The 18,576-nt window shown below is 36.5% G+C and overlaps 1 protein-coding gene across 1 annotated transcript in view; it reads right to left on the bottom strand.

Moving 5' to 3' along the window:
- LOC136877094 (homeobox protein Hmx) overlaps nucleotides 1-15,426 on the bottom strand; it is a 148,867-nt gene extending 133,441 nt beyond the window's left edge. Inside the window, exon 1 of the mRNA XM_067150911.2 lies at nucleotides 15,035-15,426. Coding sequence (XP_067007012.1) covers nucleotides 15,035-15,426 — 392 coding nt within the window. The remainder of the gene's footprint in view (nucleotides 1-15,034) is intronic.
- Nucleotides 15,427-18,576: the final 3,150 nt, after the last annotated feature.

Raw genomic sequence — 18,576 nt, 5'->3', positions numbered from 1 at the left:
TTCTGATAGACTGCATGTCAATATGCGGCTGAGAGGCGTGACCATTGTTAAGCGAAAAATGGATAGTTCACAATGATTTCAAACATAGTGTAAGGTTATAGATTATTTCAATTAAAATCACGTTGTCATCCAGGGATTTGTGATTGAAATAAAACAGGATACTTCATGTTGATGAAAAACCCCGGCAAATGGATTACGGTTTAGGCTACATCTCGAACAAGGACGACTGTTCATACATTATATATACCACATATCTACGTACTTTATCGGGAACGTAATTATATTTTTGTACCTTTTCATTAAATTTCCCTTTTCGAGCATACAATGCATGTTGTATTGTACAACTCTATACTGTAACAAGACTCTTATGCTTTTCAGCGTTGAGTCCGTAAGCAGCAGTGAATTAGCTAAGTGCCGGGCATAATCCTCACTCATAATATAAGGAAGGTCAACGGACTGACTAGCCAGCTGGACTCCAGCCATTGACAGAGCAACGGTTTTCCAACACCTTGCATTCTATACTAGAGTGGAGAGAAGCGGGGACTTCATTAAGATGAATTCCAGATTTCAAGTTCATAAGTATTTAATCAGACACAAACATAAATGTGTATACATTTCGAGACTAAATATTTGAGTGTGATTTGATAGAATCTGATGATGTTATTTCAGGAACGAAACATGTCATTCTGTTTTAATTGCATCTTTTTTAAGTATTTCGATTACTGTTACCACATGATTTCCTTTTTGAGCTAGTTTATAAATGTATTTACTCAAAATTAGTTTTGGCAGACTGAAAAACTTAACAGTTATAAATTAACAGCATTTCACTGAAAATGTTTGCTAGTTTTTCAGTATTGGTTACCTTTAAGCCTATTTGACTATCGAATGCATAAAGTGAAGAAGAGCAAGCCATGAATTAACGTCAGCACAGAAGCACATGGACCTCAAGGCCAATACAGCAGCGTAGGTAAAACGTTACCCAGGAGACTTGCGACTGAGAAAGATACAACGAAATACTGTGCGGGATTCGCACAAATAGTTGGAAACATATAGGAAATTGGCACCTGATTACTTATTAACAGATTTGTACAGCGTCGCTGTTAATGCAAAACCTCGTATCTCAAGATTTTTTTTCTTGGACAAGAATATTGATAAAACGTAACTTCCAGATAAAAACAAGCACATTATAACAAATTGCACTGTTAATGCAGATAGACATCTCTATCATACGCAAATTATTAAAAAAATGGAAATTAGATAATGAAAATAGTTAATTGCATTAATAAATTATTGCCAAGTAACTTAGAGATGGGCTACGAGTTGTTGTAACTAACTTCAAGTCCAAATTGTGGATTTTTACGGGTTTTTGTGTTAATGCTCCAAATGATCAAAACCTTTCATGTTCAATTAACTCGGTTTTCTATTAAAAATATGAGCATTACAACATGCGTCGTCTTTTTAATTTGCCATAATCGTAAAAAGAGTTATTTATAGCATCATGAGGTTGCATAGACATCTAAGAATCGATGATTCTCATTCAGTTCATTCAAAACCTCATGGTCTATGGTCACTGGAGTTAGGAGGTTTTGGTAACAGCGACAGTATGACACTTCGGCTTTCTTTACAGTGAGTGGTAGAATGTACAATAAGTGAACTGTACATCAGTACAATACCATAAACTGCATTCAAATTGCCATGGATCTGGAGTTAAGTAAAACAACACACAAATTCACTACATCAACAGTATTATAAAGCTTTAATCAGAAGGCCAGCACAATAGTAAATTATATATTCACTTGGGACACCAACAATATAACATCTATAATATCTAGTATGCTAAAGCGGTTAACTAAAACCAGCTTTCATAAGGTATACGTTGACGTATTTTAGTAGCTATTTCACCTTTTGTTTTCGGATTCTGAGTTAAATCTCAAGTTACACTTTCTTCAACCATTTTTAACAATACCTGCATGTAATTTCTGTCTGCCCTAAAGATCAGAGTACAATATACTATATATGTATATAAATTTCCTTTCAGTGTTTGAACAGGTTTAATTTGAATACATTAAAAAATAACCCAAAATAATTAATTCATGAATTTCCATAACGCTGTAAATTGTTCTAAGTATGTTGTCTTAAAACGAAATGCTTTACTTAAATCGTTAGTGAAGCAATACACCTACTGTACATCCAAGATAAGACATCAGAAATGTAATTTAGTCTACAAATGTATTTAAAAGTAATGTTCAGAAATACAATTAAGTCATAAGTTTTAAAAACAAGTATCACGAATACTCAAGACCTACATTACAAAATAACAATTTTGGTATTCTTTATATAATTTATCTGAACTTTAGGTCGCTAGATTCTTTATAGAATACGATAAAAAGGGTAAATGACTAAGTACTTCAGAAAAATGTAGGGGATATATAACAATGGAGGTTAAGCTACAATGTTAAAGTCTTTACATCAATCACATTAATAATATTGAAAAATACTTACCATACTTAGAGCCTGGAAAATTAAGACTTTGAAATACTGATTTTTATATTTCGGGAATTTTGACATTAGTTTCACTAGGAAGGTTACTACACACCTTTCACGTCCAGTATCAATCTTTGTAATTTCCGAAATGCCGTTCGTTAATGTAGAAATAATCTCCCTAGATTCAAATAAACCATAGACCTTAATGTTTTCTAATACTCCACAAAGGAGGAGAAATAAACTCCATCATTACTGGAATCAAGGACTTACGAAACAATCCAGTCTCAAGATGGGAACCATCTTCAGGTTGTGCATAGAACAACGACACAGTCCAGGTCGGATCGAGGACGTAATTGTAGTTCAACTGACCCCAGACATTTTTGTCAGATGCAACATCTATAATTTCATGAAGTCACATAACTCGTAAATCACTGCATTTCAAACGTTCTTATTAATAGGCCTACAAACACTACTTTTTCTGTCTTAAAAGTTCTTCTCCACTCTGGTAAATATTTCTCGTACTTCATATAAACTCGAAGATAAGATCGGCACCTCTCATCGAGTAAACCCTCAAGGATTATTAGGTTAAAACAACGTCTGTGGCTTAGTTTCAGTATTTTCTCAATCTCAAAAAACCTGTTAGACCTCTTCCAATTTTGCTTCTCCAGTATAAAAATTTATATACAATCAAACGGTAATGTTCGATACTCGAAGATGAACTCATCAGTATCTGATCGTCATCAGTCTTATATTACCAATAGAACGAGAACGATTGAATTCGTTCTAACCAATATTATTTAAATCGTACTCGAAGTGATACAAAATTCATGAGGGGTGTGTTGGAACTGACTTCCCTTCAGCAATATTCCTATTTATCTGTATTTTGTTGGTATTATGTTTGTGCTCATTCTAGGATGATCAATCTGATCTAGCGCTATTTTGCTGCGTGACTAAGATATGTTGATTAAAAGAAACTTATATCCTCTTAAAAGTGGTTAAGCGAAGACAAATACTGTATATAGGCTATACATTTTACTTAACATTCTGAAGTGTATGGTTACCTATTTTCCGTGATTTCTTTTTTCCTTAAATTGAACTAGGCCGAATGGCTCAGACGGTAGAGTGCTGGGTTTGTGAACCGAAATTGTTGAGTTCGATCCTGACTCAGGCAGTGTCAGTAGATTTACCGGCACATAAAAGAACTCCTGCGTGACGAATTTCGACGAAACCCGCTAAGACGAAGCTAACGTATTTAAGCATCTTCAAATGCCACTGGGTAAGCAGGGATCGAACGCGCATTCTCACGCGTCTTGTGAGCCACTCAACCCGGCTATTAAATTGAGTTAGAATTCATTATAATACCAGCATGATAATCTTTTCGAAGATCAACAAAGCGCTCATTGTTGACCCGTGCCTGTGATCACATTAAAAGTCACGTGAAACTAAACATTGTGATTTGCTTATTGTTGACAATGCGCTAAAGATAATGGGATTTAAATTTGGCGCATTTTACGTTGCAGGGCGCCCAACTCGGGAGCTCCGTTTGCGTGCTGATACTCCCTCCACACTTCTTACCGGCAAGATTGCTACTGTTTGTTCAGGAACGCCCCCCCCCCCCAGCTCCATAGCGTGTGTATTCTATACTTTCGGCCTACCTATAGACGGCTGTCAAAGAGATATGATCTTCCGGGAAGTGCCAAAGGCAGCGTTAAGTTGAAAAGTAAACATGCAACTGTAATACAAGTCACGACCAATTTTAACTCTTGATTGCACCCGTGTTGAACTTCCGTAAAAATAAAATAAAACGATTCTTATCTCCAAATTTTCCCCTCCGGCGGTTTGAATTACATCATGTTAGATTGACAGAGAAGCTTACAATTATTTGGCTTCTGTTCTTCTAGAATTAACCTGAAGGAGCTAATGTAGAACTCATATAATAATAATAATAATAATAATAATAATAATAATAATAATAATAATAATAATAATAATAATAATAATAATGACACACTTAGTGGTGCAGTTTCTTAACCTGTGTCCCCTTCTGAAGATAAGCGGTTCTCATCCCGGCTGATGTTCGAGCACTTGAGGGTTTTTAAATTTGTCAGTCCGAATTCGTTGGCTTCCGGCACGATAAAGAACACGGTAGGTCTAATTTCGACATCGTCGTCTCTTATGGCTGTAGCAACCGAAGTAAAACTAAATAATAGTAATAGTAATATAGTTCCTTCTGTGAATCGGTGATTGAATGGCAGCCTCCCGATTTAAAGATCACAGGTTAAATCCCGGCAGAGGTATTTGGAATATTTGAACAGGCAGAAACAGAACAAAAACATTCAGCACTCTACGTCACTAACATGCAAGAAATGAAAAAAAAAAAATGCAAAATAAAGCAGCTCGATTTGTTCTGGATGATTTACGACAAAAGAGTAGCGTTACAAAGTTACAAAGTTTGTGCTTTTTAGACTTGGGAGAAAGGAGACGAGCTGCTCAACTAAGTGGTATGTTCAAAGCAGTCAGTGGAGAGATGGCGTGGAGTGACGTTAGTGGATGAATAAATTTTAGTGGTATTTTTAAAACTAAGAAAGATCGCAATATGAAGACAAAGTTGGAATACAGGAGAAAAATTGGGGTAAAAATTCGTTTATACGTAGGAAGAGGAGCTAGGGACTGGAGTAATTTACCGAGAGAGATGTCCAATTAATGTATTAATTCTTTGCAGTTATTTAAGAATAGACTAGATAAACAACAGATAGGGATTCTGTTACCTAGGCGACAACCCTAAATGCAGGTCAATTTTGACTGATGATCAATTGATAACATTTTCTTACATCTCCCAGTTGTATATTGTATGTAGGCTACATGTAACATTTATATACAAGATTTCATATTACACATTTTGGTGCTTTTCCGACAAAATCTCAGCAGTAGGCCTACATCATCCAGTAGAGTAACACTTCTCCATATTAGGTAGAGTAAAACGGGACGACAACATTGACACAGCCGGCCACGCAGTGTAAGGGCAGCTTGGCTGCCTCTTACGCGGAGGCCCCGGGGTCGATTCCCGGCCAGGTTAGGGTTTTTACGGGGATGTGAGGGCTGGTTCTAGGTTCATTCAGCCAACGCAATTACAATTGATGAGCTATCTGACGGTGAGATAGTGATCCCAATCTACAAAGCCAAGAATAACGTTCGAGGGGATTCGTCGAGCTGACCACACAATACCTCGTAATCTGCAGGCCTTCAGGCTGAGTAGCAGTCGCTTTGTAGGCCATGGCCTTTCGGAGCTGTTCCGCCATGGGGTTTAGCTTGGTTTGGAAATTGACACACTGACATCCTAAATAGTGTCAAATTAGAACACGTTTACACAGCAGCTGATACCATATCGTAATATTAATAATAATAATAATAATAATAATAATAATAATAATAATAATAATAATAATAATAATAATAATATCGAAAATAATGTTATGAGTTTAGAAGACCTATCCCTTCAAATGTGAATAACCTATATTCATAAAAGAAGCTGGAGGTGTCGGAATTTAGCTCTTTCTTTACCGTTTTGTTGTTACATTACGTGCTACTGTTATTCACATAATGTATCTAAAAGTAGCCTACTCTAACATATTGACCACTTGTGTCGAGTTTCTATTCCTCAAACGCGTGCCCAAAAACGTGAGCACTTCTCCAGCAGTATCCCATAAATATGAAGAGTTCATTCAGAACTGTATTAGATAAGCATATTGTTTCCTAAACTCTGCAGAGTTTTCTTCATAGCTAGTGCCGTCAGAACAATGTTGCATATAAGTTAATAATGGCGTGTGGCCTCCGAGGCTTGGTGGAGACCTATACTTGCGTGTCTGAGAAGATGAAGCTCTAGCCGTGATGAATTCTAATGCTGAAAACGACACTCACACACACAGGCCCCGAGCCATCAGAATTTATCAATTAAGATAAATTCCCAGCCGGGAATTGAGCCCGGGGCCTCTTGGACGAAAGATTCACACGCTAACAATTTAGCCATGTAGTGTTACAAACTCACGTATTGCACGTCGAAAAGATCAACGCATGTCTAATAGACCTACTGCATCAGAAATTAATGTTATGGTTTAAAATATAGAAAGAGATGAGAGATAAAGCTAATAAAGAAACGAAAGTCTGAGAATGGGCTCACTTTTTTTTTTGCCAATAGGCTATAGGATATTTTGTACTTGATGACTGACGGAAATTTCACTTTCATTACGCTAACAAGATTTTAAAATAACTTATGTCACAATGCTCTTTCTGTACATTATTTCCCTTAAGACTGGTCACACCTCTCAGCCACATGGATATGTAGTCCATCGGAACAATTTTCGTTAGTTCTTTTTCCTATGCTGGTGTGTAAGGGAAAATGAACCTTAAATACATTATACTCTATGAATGGATAAATATGTCATGCAAACAAACATAGGCCTACATTTATTTATTTTTATTTATTATTGTAACTTATATTTTTATTTTATTAGATTCAGACGATGGAGGGCCATTTTACACAATGTGTAACAAAACAGCATGGGCTTTCAAATGACTGACGGATGTGCTCTGAAGGTTTTATGCATGGGCACTTCCTATTATAAAGTGTGGAACTATAGGTTTGTGATTGACATTAAAATATCTACCGAATGCATTCTTGAATTATTCAGCGCTATGAGTGAATGTATATTGTAAAATAAGGTTTTGCTTTAGTCACTACATTATGTGAATTAGTTATATGGTAATGTTATTAATATTAGCCTCATGTGGAGTTACTTGAATGGCCGACATCCTTGTTCGATACAAATACGAATCTGGAGCCCTAAATCTCCCTTCATTCTAACACTTCTGCTTCTGAAAATTTGATTTATTTCCTGATTTGTCCGACTCGTTGGCTGAACGGTCAGCGTACTGGCCTTCGGTTCAGAGGGTTCCGGGTTCGATTCCAGGCCGGGTCGGGGATTTTAACCTTAATTGGTTAATTCCAATGGCACGGGGGCTGGGTGTACTGTATGTGTTGTCTTCATCATCATTTCATCCTCATCACGACGCGCAGGTCGCCTACGGGAGTCAAATAGCAAGACCTGCACCTGGCGAGCCGAACCCGTCCTGGGATATTCCGGCACTAAAAGCCATACGACATTTCATTTCCTGATTTTACAATATCCTTTCCCAATCTGTCATACTACAACTGAATCATTATGATAGTCTATACAAACTACCATAGAATGGTTCTCTACTGAAATAGTAAAACCAGATATCGTTCATATCTTAGCAAATTGAATTGGAAATCTATAGCCAGGCTGACTAGTGTAGGTCTATTTTTCATTAACTGAATTTTGGATTGTTCATAGTCAATATGTTATAGTTGAAATTCATGACCGGCCAGTTTACTAAACGCCTGAGGTAGTTGCTCATTACCGTTTGCTGTTCGCTGAAAACGTGATTTCGAATTTGAGAAGATTTTACTTAGCACGCAGACCGACCGAAGAACTTTGAAAAGACCTATCAAAAGAAAAATGGCTAATTCTGATGATAAGATATTTTGTCACTAACCATACAGTTAAAATGAAATAATGATCAATTTTCCAGGCATTTACAGTTCCTCAAAAAAAATAATGAGCACGTGGAATAAATATGTTCCTAGCAGTTACACATTTCTCAGAAGCAATCTAAACTATAAAGTTTGTGGTGATTATCCACAGGGTATGTATCTACATCGGAGGTGAATTATATTTTGATAAAATACTAAATGCAAGGAACATACAATACTATGCTCTTATTATTTTTTGAGAGGATATAGGCCTACACACAAAATACCAATCTCCAAATTGTTTAGTTTATAAGAATAAATGAGACTAATTTATAATAATTAAATATAGGGATTTTTTGAAAAAGGCCAAGTTATACGGGTCTAAAACAAGGAAAGTTAAGTAGCATACTATTATTTCGCATGATTAACCAGTTACATGTAGCGTAAAAGTGGCAAAATCCTAATCATTTCTAGCTTTCGCTGATTCAGTTGTTCAAATTACCAGGGACTTGCCATTTTACCCCATTGTTCACTCTACAGATCTTTGTTGTAACAGACAGGCCCTACAAAACATATACGTGCTCTTAATTTAAACACACAATTTATACACAGGATAGATACGAAATTGTAGCCAAATATGAGGTCATAAACAAAGTCAAAATATTTTCCTGGAGCTACGATGGCTGGCCAATAAATTGTGCTAGTACAAGAAAACGACGCAGCAGAAAGAAAGTTTGATCTTTAAACTGATCTAACCTGTCACTATTCAATTAATTTATTTTAAGGAACTAATAATATTTCGCTCATACACACACAGGAAACTCAAACTCACATTGTGGGTTAAAAAGCAGTAGGCCTACCACGTATCTGACAAGCTTCTATTATCCATTATTTTTCTTAATTCTGCTCACGCCCCCCAACCATGCAAGTTAACTTATGGGTATGCAGTCCATCAGAACAATTTGCGTTGTATTCATTTTCCTATGCATATGTGTAAAGGAAAATGAACCTTAAATAAATTTAAATAAATTATACTGTAGGAGTGCGTAATTATGTCATGCTAACATACGTTCCTACAGTACGGCACGTTAAGGTTATTTTCTTTTTTTTTTACAAGGAGGCATAAGAAAATGAACACAACTAAAATTGTTCTGATTGTCTGTAATTCCATCCTATGTGGCTTGGAGGCGTGACAGTCTTAAAGGAAATAATGGATAGGAAGAGCATTGTCAGGTACGCGGCATTTTTTCTTAACCCGGTCTATTCCATAATAACGACGAATAAGTGTTGGCAAGCGTAGAAACTAAGAAAAAGCATGTTGAAAAGTTTCACCTCGACTTTACAGTCCCAGCCAAATTATTACACTCACCTTAAATATTAACTACGATAATTATATACACATTTATTTAGGCCTACAGAGATTATACTTCTTAACATAAGAAATTTTTACCCTGGTTCGCCACAAAAACGTTTCTGACATCTCTGAGGTATATTTCCATTTGAGTAAAGTTTCATGTCAATCAATCGTCTTATCTCATATCATTTTCAGGCATCTAATCACTTATTTAATTAATGTTTTGTTATAAATATCTATTAGTAGTCTGAGAGGATACATTTTAAAGTTTCACAACACAAACAAATAAAAATACAAGTAAATATCGCTAAGACATTGAAACTAAAAATCTGCTCGTTAGGCCTATTAACCGCGCACCTAATGATTGTACTACGATAATTTTACCTATCTCTAGGAAAGATCACCAGAAGATAGGCCGCAATATTTGTCAGTTGACTGACATCTTCAATCGAGAATAACAGTGATAGGATGTCATATTGTCAAATAGTGTTTGGAAGTGATCGTACTGTTCAAATTTAAGGCTTAATATGAATACGAACTGTGTATTAAAATCAACTATTGCTTTTTCTGGTGTGCACTAAATGTCTTTGACACTTTCTACTTGAAAGTTGTCCGGCTCCATGGGTAAATGGTTAGCATGCTGGCCTTTGGTCACAGAGGTCCCGGATTCGATTCCCGGCAGGGTCGGGAATTTGAACCATAATTGGTTAATTCCCCTGGCAGGGGGACTGGGTTTAGGCCTATGTGTCGTCTTCATCATCATCTTATCCTTATCACGGCGCGCAGGTCGCCTCCGGGCGCCAAATCAAAAGACCTGCACCTGGCGAGCGGAAGTCCTCCGACACATCCCGGCACTAAAAGCCATATGCCATTTTTTTTAACTTGAAAGTTCGGTATGCAGTCTCCTGTTTCAAAACATGCGCATGTTGAAATAGCCTACTGCATATATCTATTTATGACGTTCTCTGTTATAATTTTTTGCAAGTTGCTTTACGTCGCACCGACACAGATACGTCTTCTGGGAACGATTGGAGAGGAAAGGGCTAGGAGTGTGAAGGAAGTGGCCGTGGCCTTACTTGTGGTACAGCCCTAGCATTTGCCTGATGTGAAAATAGGAAACCACGGAAAACCATCTTCAGGGCTTCCAACTGTGGGGTTTGACCCTACTATCTCCCGAATTCCGGATACTGGCTGCATATAAGCGACTGCAGCTGTCGATCTCGGCGTTCTCTCTTATAGATTTGAAATGTATGGATAAGCGTTTTATATTCAGCTAGTGATACATTGTCTTTGTAATGAAGGAAAATACACTGCAGAGTTGCCCAGATGCACTTTTTCAATATATTTATACACAGAGGGAGGGTAATGTCGTACTGAAAATAGTTTGGTGGAATATTATCGGCATATTCATGCCATGACTTTTTGGCTCTGAAAAGTAATATTTGCCATGAGCTATTCCTAGACAGTCAGATATGCACCGAAGTAGCTTGGAGAAATGATAAGTTATTATACCACCACATTTAACGGGGGAAAATACCTGTTACACTCCATAAAGACAATAGAGGCCTCGCGTATCATTTGCGGGATTTTTTTTCTACATGGCTGTACGACCTTATACCACACTCATCATATGTGTCACAGGACTTCGATGGGTTTCAATATTGAAATCTCTACAGCTGTCTATCAAACTCTGTCTTGAAAAGCAATAAAGATTTGTGTCAAGAACTTAACTTTCTTCAAGAATATCATTTCCTCTAAACAATAGATAGCCTACATGTGAAAATGTATTTTTAATTTCATGTCGTCAAAAAAGCACTTGAATGTCCTCTTCTCCAAACCATCTCAATTCTATGAAGACAGCTCTTTGTAATTCACATAAAGATGGACTAATTAATGCAAAAGTAGAAAATACTTTGAGGCCTTATAATTTCTTTCAGTTCCACTAAAGAACATACTCGGGCAGTCAAATAATTTAGTTATAACAGAATATAGGCCTACTTGTGATAACCTAGGGATTAAAGGCCTAGGCCTCTATAACATTAATAGAATTTGACATCACTATAGGGCTACTTGTCAATTTAAATTTGTATCTTTAATTTAGGTTATAATATTTTTTTAATATTACTAACACTATGTTAACATTGTAAAATCGAATTCTAGCTTTGGTAAGCTCTAGTCTTGCTGTTTCAATAATCATGTGAAAGTACACAAGGCTCGTGTCACATGGGAAAACATACCTGATCTAGGCCTAATGTACGAAAACTGATATAACACCTGAGTAAAAAAAATTGTTCTCGTTGTCACTGTAAGAACTTCACTCGAGTATCACGAGAATTTATGATGTTACTGGTTTAAATAATATTAATTAATATTAATAAGATCCTTACATACTTTTACTTGTAGGTGGCATAGTTAGCTTATGTGTTTGCTTCACAGCGAAAAATAACATTATCTTTGATACAATTTGTTCCAGTGTTCCAAGATGTTCAGTGACAATGACATAATTACACCATCGTTAATGATCTTGTGTGGCCAATAATTTTACTCTACAGCGGTCTATCAAACTCTGACTTGAAAAGCAATAAAGATTTGTGTCAAGAACTTAACTTTCTTCAAGAATATCATTTCCTCTAAGCAATAGATAGCCTACGTGTATAAAATTACGTTTAATTGTCATATCGTAGTTGCCGGGACAAAACCTCCTACGTGATAATATTTTTGGAGATATACTGACCCGCAGCACATACATTATGAAGAGCGAGAATGCCTTAACAATATTCACACTGTATTGCACCTTAGATGACAGAACTTTACCAGCCAAGCTTCTAAGCTAAAATATTTCACATAGGAGGTTTTGTCCCGGCAGCGACGATATGCTCACTCTATTTTCCCTAGAAGTTATGATTTCACTGGCTTAAATAATATTAATAACATCCTTACATATTTTACTGCAAATCAGTTGTACTTTTAGGACCCTCTTGTATGTCACACCTTACTGAAAAAGAATTAAAAATGAAGATATCTAAGGACAAATATCTGAGAAGAACATTTAAATGCTTCCAAATCAAACTGAAATTGGGAAAATATCTGGAGTATATCTACATATATTTTTATTTTTCAACGAGGAACTTATATTGAAAATGGCTCAATATTTTATTTCCAAATAAAGAAAAAATAAACAGGTTTGTAAAATTACATCAAGGTCTCATAAATTAAAACTCTCAGATATCATTTAAGTAGCTGGGTCACGAGAGTTGTAATATTCTGACCAAGATTTTAGCTACAGCATATTTCATACCGAAATACGATCACTTCTTAGCAACACACAATATAACCACAGTAACAAGCCGGGTTTCGTAAAACTACGTTCAGAAATGAAAACGAATTGTAACTTATGCAAGGCGCTCCACTACTGTACATAATTCAGTACATCTACCTGTTGATATGTTGTGACGGCATTGTAAATCAGATTCTCTCCTTATTTCACTTTACAGAATTTTTGAAATACATCCCCAATGCTGAATGTGCATCGAAATTGATTATTGTATCATTACTTTTATTATTTTGGTTACCAAAGCTGAACTATTCACTTACAACTTGCGTAAGTAACTGGTTTACGTTTACTACCAATCAACTAGAGTACTAATTATTACTTATGTTATTATTATTATTATTATTATTATTAATATTATTATTATTATTATTATTATTATTATTATTATTATTATTATTATTATTATTATTATTATTATTATTATTATTATTTTCACATCGTTCAACTGAGGAGCACGCTAGAACTTATTTAGCTGATGATTTTGCTTTCATCTCTTCCAAAAATCTCTTCATCCTGTCTCTGAAATTCTTCTTACGTTCTTCTGTCCAGGTATAAAACCTGTAGTTCTAGCTCTTGGCTCCGCGAAAGAATTATTGTTAATCAGTGTTCTGAAATCAGATCGGTTCTTCACAGTTTCCTGGTTAATGCTGATTTCCTGATGATATGATTCTATTTCATTTAGCCAGTTGTTCTTGATTTTCCGTGTGAGGGCAAGACTTAGAATTCCTTTGGTCGGTCTATCATTGTGCATTCTCTTATTATTATTATTATTATTATTATTATTATTATTATTATTATTATTATTATTATTATTATTATTATTATTATAGTCTGAATTTGTAACATTAACGACAGAAAATAATTTATCTAAGTAGTTTGATGATAGACTACATTAAATTTAGTAGGAGGCTACAACGTTCGGTTTCTTGATGTTTTACACTTGTCTGTTCTCAGAATAAGTTAGCCACTTTCAAATGTTACTCTACCGAGCTCGATAGCTGCAGTCGCTTAAGTGCGGCCAGTATCCAGTATTCGGGAGATAGTAGGTTCGAACCCCACTGTCGGCAGCCCTGAAAATGGTTTTCCGTGGTTTCCCATTTTCACACCAGGCAAATGTTGGGGCTGTACCTTAGTTAAGGCCACGGCCGCTTCCTTACACTCCTAGCCCTTCCCTGTCCCATCGTCGCCATAAGACCTATCTGTGTCGGTGCGACGTAGCCTAAAGCAACTAGCAAATGTTAGACTACTGAATGAAAATTTATATATAACTTACACGTTTAAACTGCAGATTTTAATTTTAGAATAATAAATCCGGACTGTATTATGACATCATGTAGTCTTATTTTAACGCATAGATTCAAAACAACGTGTCATTCTTTCTAGTGAATCGGATATTATATTTCTCTTAATCCAAATTTATGAAAGTCTCTTTATAAGTTCATAGCCTGTTTAATATGGCAGAATAGTGCGGTAGATTTAAGCTCTACATATAAAGTTTCACCAAGAGATTCTACATTTTGTTACTGCTCCTTCTTTTTAATGAATGTTATGATATTTATAGACTAAATTATTGTTAGAATAAGGTACACACACAAAAAAATTGCTCTTCAAGTGTTTCCTCAAGTTATGTATTTCAATCGAACGTACTAACGACTAGAAATCGAATGTATACTAATGAAGGAACTTAGAATTATGTTTAGTGTTCGAAAATCATGAACTACAGGTAGGCCCAGAGAATGGTGCAAAAATAGCATAATGTAGATCTTGGTTCATTCAATGATCTGTGTGTTTACTAAATTATTTATTGGCCTATAAGTTTTATATTTTACTAGCTGTTGTACTCTTGCTTCGCTACGGAATTCTGCATTGTATACAGAATTGTAGGTTAGGTAGTGTACACGTTGTATGATTGTATTGTAGAACAGTTACTTCTAATAGAATAGAAAATCTGTTAATTTTATTTTTAGAAATTAAATTAGAATGCAAACGTGTGAGAAATTTATTTCACTCCTAGTCTATTGCCCATAATGTAGGCCTACTCGATTATCATTTATATTTGATATTTATCATACGTATTATATTAAGTCACTACATCACATAGTTGTTATTATTATACGATTTAAAAAGCAGAATGTAATATAGACTATTTCTGCATTGTTAGAATTAGTGTAAGTTACCGGTAGTAACACTATAGCCTATCACGTTATAAATAGAAGAATACGTCTTATCCATTGAATATTATCCATTATTATATTAACATTATAACATGCTTGAAACTTCCACATAAGAGCACTGTTAAGGGTGTAATTACCTGGACAGCATCGCGGTGTCAGCGCAAGGATGAAGCGCTGCTTCCATTACACTTTGAGGGGGCGGCGGTTGAGGAGCGGAGGTCGCAGGACTGGAGACTGGCATAGCCTTCTTGCTCGGCTCAGACCGACTCAGAATACTGGAGATACTGAAAGACGTGTACATGGGTGAGTTCTTTGGTTGTGCCGCTGTAGTGGGCGAACTTGTCGGCGATTTCCTGGGGGTTGACGCCACCGACGTTGGCGGCGGGCTCGTAGAAACAGTCCGTGGAGGCGGAGAAGAACCTCGATTGATGCCGTGAAACGACGCACGCGGAGACCCCAACGTGGAAGAACACTGACTCGACTCTGGACTACTCACCACGGACACTTCGATTTCTCGCGGTTCTGTCATCCTTGCAATCCTATTCTCAATAACTACTATGCGTTATAACTTACCAGATGACATCTGGCTTAGAAAAATTAACACCATTTACGTCTATTATTTACTTGTCTGATATCAAGTTCACAGAATTATCACACTGTTAAAATGAACGACAGTCATTTTATCTGTCTAAAAATAAATATTTTGTTGTGTCAGTCATTATTATTGAAAGCTTAATATCAACAAGTCATTTTTATTTTTAATGTTTTATATAGTTCTATGAATAACGTACTGGAATTTTGTGTTTCAGTTAATTTGTTCGTGTTATTCAAATCGAAGCACTGACTGTTTTGTCACAGCTGTCCGTGGCCACGTCTGATCCAAGCACATGGGGCATCACAACTGAGGCTCAAACGGTACAGCAAGGGACGCCCCGCGTTCTGTCTTCTCTCCTTGTCTAGCTCGCACAAACCAGGAGTTCTTTCTCCGTCAGTCCGTATCCGCCCAGTCTTCCAATGTGCTAGTAAATAACATGATTACGCCAAGCACAAGTGTCAACCATGCTTAAAACTACGTATTGACAGCAGGAACCAAGCAGGCGCCATACAAGGATTGGCCAAACGATAACGAACCTTGCAAGCAAACGACTCAGGCCGATACCATACAAAAGTAAGCCTTAAACACTATACTCCGTGTATTTAGATAAGGGTGAGAATTGCTTGTGATTTGCTATCGTTCTTCTGTCCTCTGCGGCGCGTACTACTGAAAGCTGATTGGATGAGACGAAAGGGAGATCGCTTCAAAAAGCAGCCAATGGGAGGGAGTGGAACTAGAACCGGTCGATAGAACATGTGAGAAGGTCTGGTTTGTGTGAATCAGCGGGACTGATTCCATCTCCTCCCGTGGTTTAGTAAACCCAGCCCACTTCTGTACGTCTGTATGTGTGTATAAAAAGAGGGATGGCTATTATGTCGTGATGTGAACTGAACATCATCCTTATCATCCCTCCTCCTTCTCCTCACCGATGGAAGGAAGGCAGTGGGGGCAGGAGAAGGGCGAGGCAATTAACGCTGATTACTGCTGGTAGGAGCTTACTTAACAGACCGCAGCACTTACAACATCAATTGGAAAACAAGTTTGAGTAGAGGCAAGATAGCCACACCCAATGATAAGTCGGCTAGCACACTGGCTCATTAGCACACAGTGACTCATAGCATCACGGGAACAAAGCAGGATTAAAACTGAATGTTGCACTTCTCATAGTGAAAAGACATGCGAGCAGAATACGGAAGAATATTCGTTTCTCATCAAAGAAAACACGTTCAAAGAATATTAAAATTATTCTTCTAGATCTTACACAATTGATCATTTACAAGACTTATGAAATAAATATTTCAGAAAATATTTTCATGACGTGAATGGAAATGTATTTATTTATTTATTTATTTATTTATTTATTTATTTATTTATTTATTTATTCATTTATTTTACAACTTACTTCTTTAAATTATATTATTTCTGTATACATAACAAGAGATGTCAATAAAAATAAATCGGTAGCTTCAAGAATTCAGAAAATCGAAATTGATTTTCAACACACAAAGAATTTTAGGCTATTACAAAAAATGCCTGTTCTGGAACAGGAAAATTTGCCATTAGGCCTACTTATCAGTGATCATACCTGAAGCTCTTTATGCTCCAGGAACGCTCATTTACATCATAAGAACTTAAGGGAACAATTAGAGATTAAAGGAAAAACATAAGAGAAATCTTAGGGACCAGAATTAAAAACGGAATAGGCCTATATTACCCCAAACCCAGCTCGGAAAAATATATATATTTTTAAATCTAAACTTACTGATACAATGGAAATTTATTTATTTATTTATTTATTTATTTATTTATTTATTTATTCATTTATTTATTTATTTATTTATTTATTTTAAAACTTACTTCTTTAAATTATATTATTGCTCTATAGGCCCTACATAACAAGGAATAGCAAAATAAATGAAACTGCGACGAACTCAAATGTTTAACAAATTTTGAAAGGATGAACAACACTAGACTTAAATTATCGAATAGCCGGGCTGAGTGGCTCAGACGGTTAAGGCGCTGGCCTTCTGACCCCAACTTGGCAGGTTTGATCCTGGCTCAGTCCGGTGGTATTTGAAGGTGCTCAAATACGTCAGCCTCGTGTCGGTAGATTTACTGGCACGTAAAAGAACTCCTGAAGGACTAAATTCCGGCACCTCGGCGTCTCCGAAAACTGTAAAAGAGTAGTTAGTGGGACGTAAAACAAATAACATTATTATTATTAAATTATCGAATACACAAATTTCTGAAAATCAAACGTACGAGATCAAAATGATATATTTGGGCTGATGACCTTCGATATTAGGCCCCTTAAAACAACAAGCAACAACAAGCAACAAAATGGTATAAGCAAGTAGAGAAAGACCTCACTGAATTAGGATCACCAAATCTGCAGGAGGGAAATAAGGAAAATTGTTCACAACATGGGGATTTGAGGAAAATGAGAAGAAATCAACTCGGCGTACCTGATTTTTTTAAATTTTTTTTTACGAGGGATTGTGGAAAATCTTCAGAAAGACACTTGTGAAGGGTCCGCACTCCACAAGTGTGTGGGATTCTTACCCACTAAAAACCACACACCCTTTTCCCACGGTGTGAGTCATCACCCCGGAACCGCTCTCGCATTACTTCAGGGTGATATCGTGCTTTGTCTTTCAGACGTCTTCTTTCTTCATTTCTCCTTTACGAACGTTCGTATGCTTCCAAATCCTTCTTCTTCTGACGAAGGATGTCCTCCACATGTACTGCCACACGATCCCAGGATTCCTGGTTTCGCAGCATCACCGAAATAACATTATCTGTTGTCAATTCCCCTAGTTCAGTTTCCACACATCTTCTCTGAATTGTCCAATGGCCGCATACAAAAAAGGTGTGATATACGTCGTCAATATCATCGCAGTATATGCATGCTGCGTCACTCGCTCTGCCCACTTTATGCAGGAATTTCCGGAAATATCCATGTCCTGTTAGAAGCTGCGTGAGGTAGTAATTTATTTCACCATGGGCCCTTTCAACCCAGATATCCAAGCGTGGTATCAGTCGCTTGGTCCATTTGCCTCGAGGGTCACTTTCCCATCTGAGTTG

This window comes from Anabrus simplex, chromosome 7 (genome assembly GCF_040414725.1).
Source record: "Anabrus simplex isolate iqAnaSimp1 chromosome 7, ASM4041472v1, whole genome shotgun sequence".
NCBI lineage: Eukaryota > Metazoa > Arthropoda > Insecta > Orthoptera > Tettigoniidae > Anabrus > Anabrus simplex.
The sequence above is the reverse complement of the archived record's forward strand: the minus strand, read 5'-3'. Positions and strand labels throughout refer to the sequence as shown.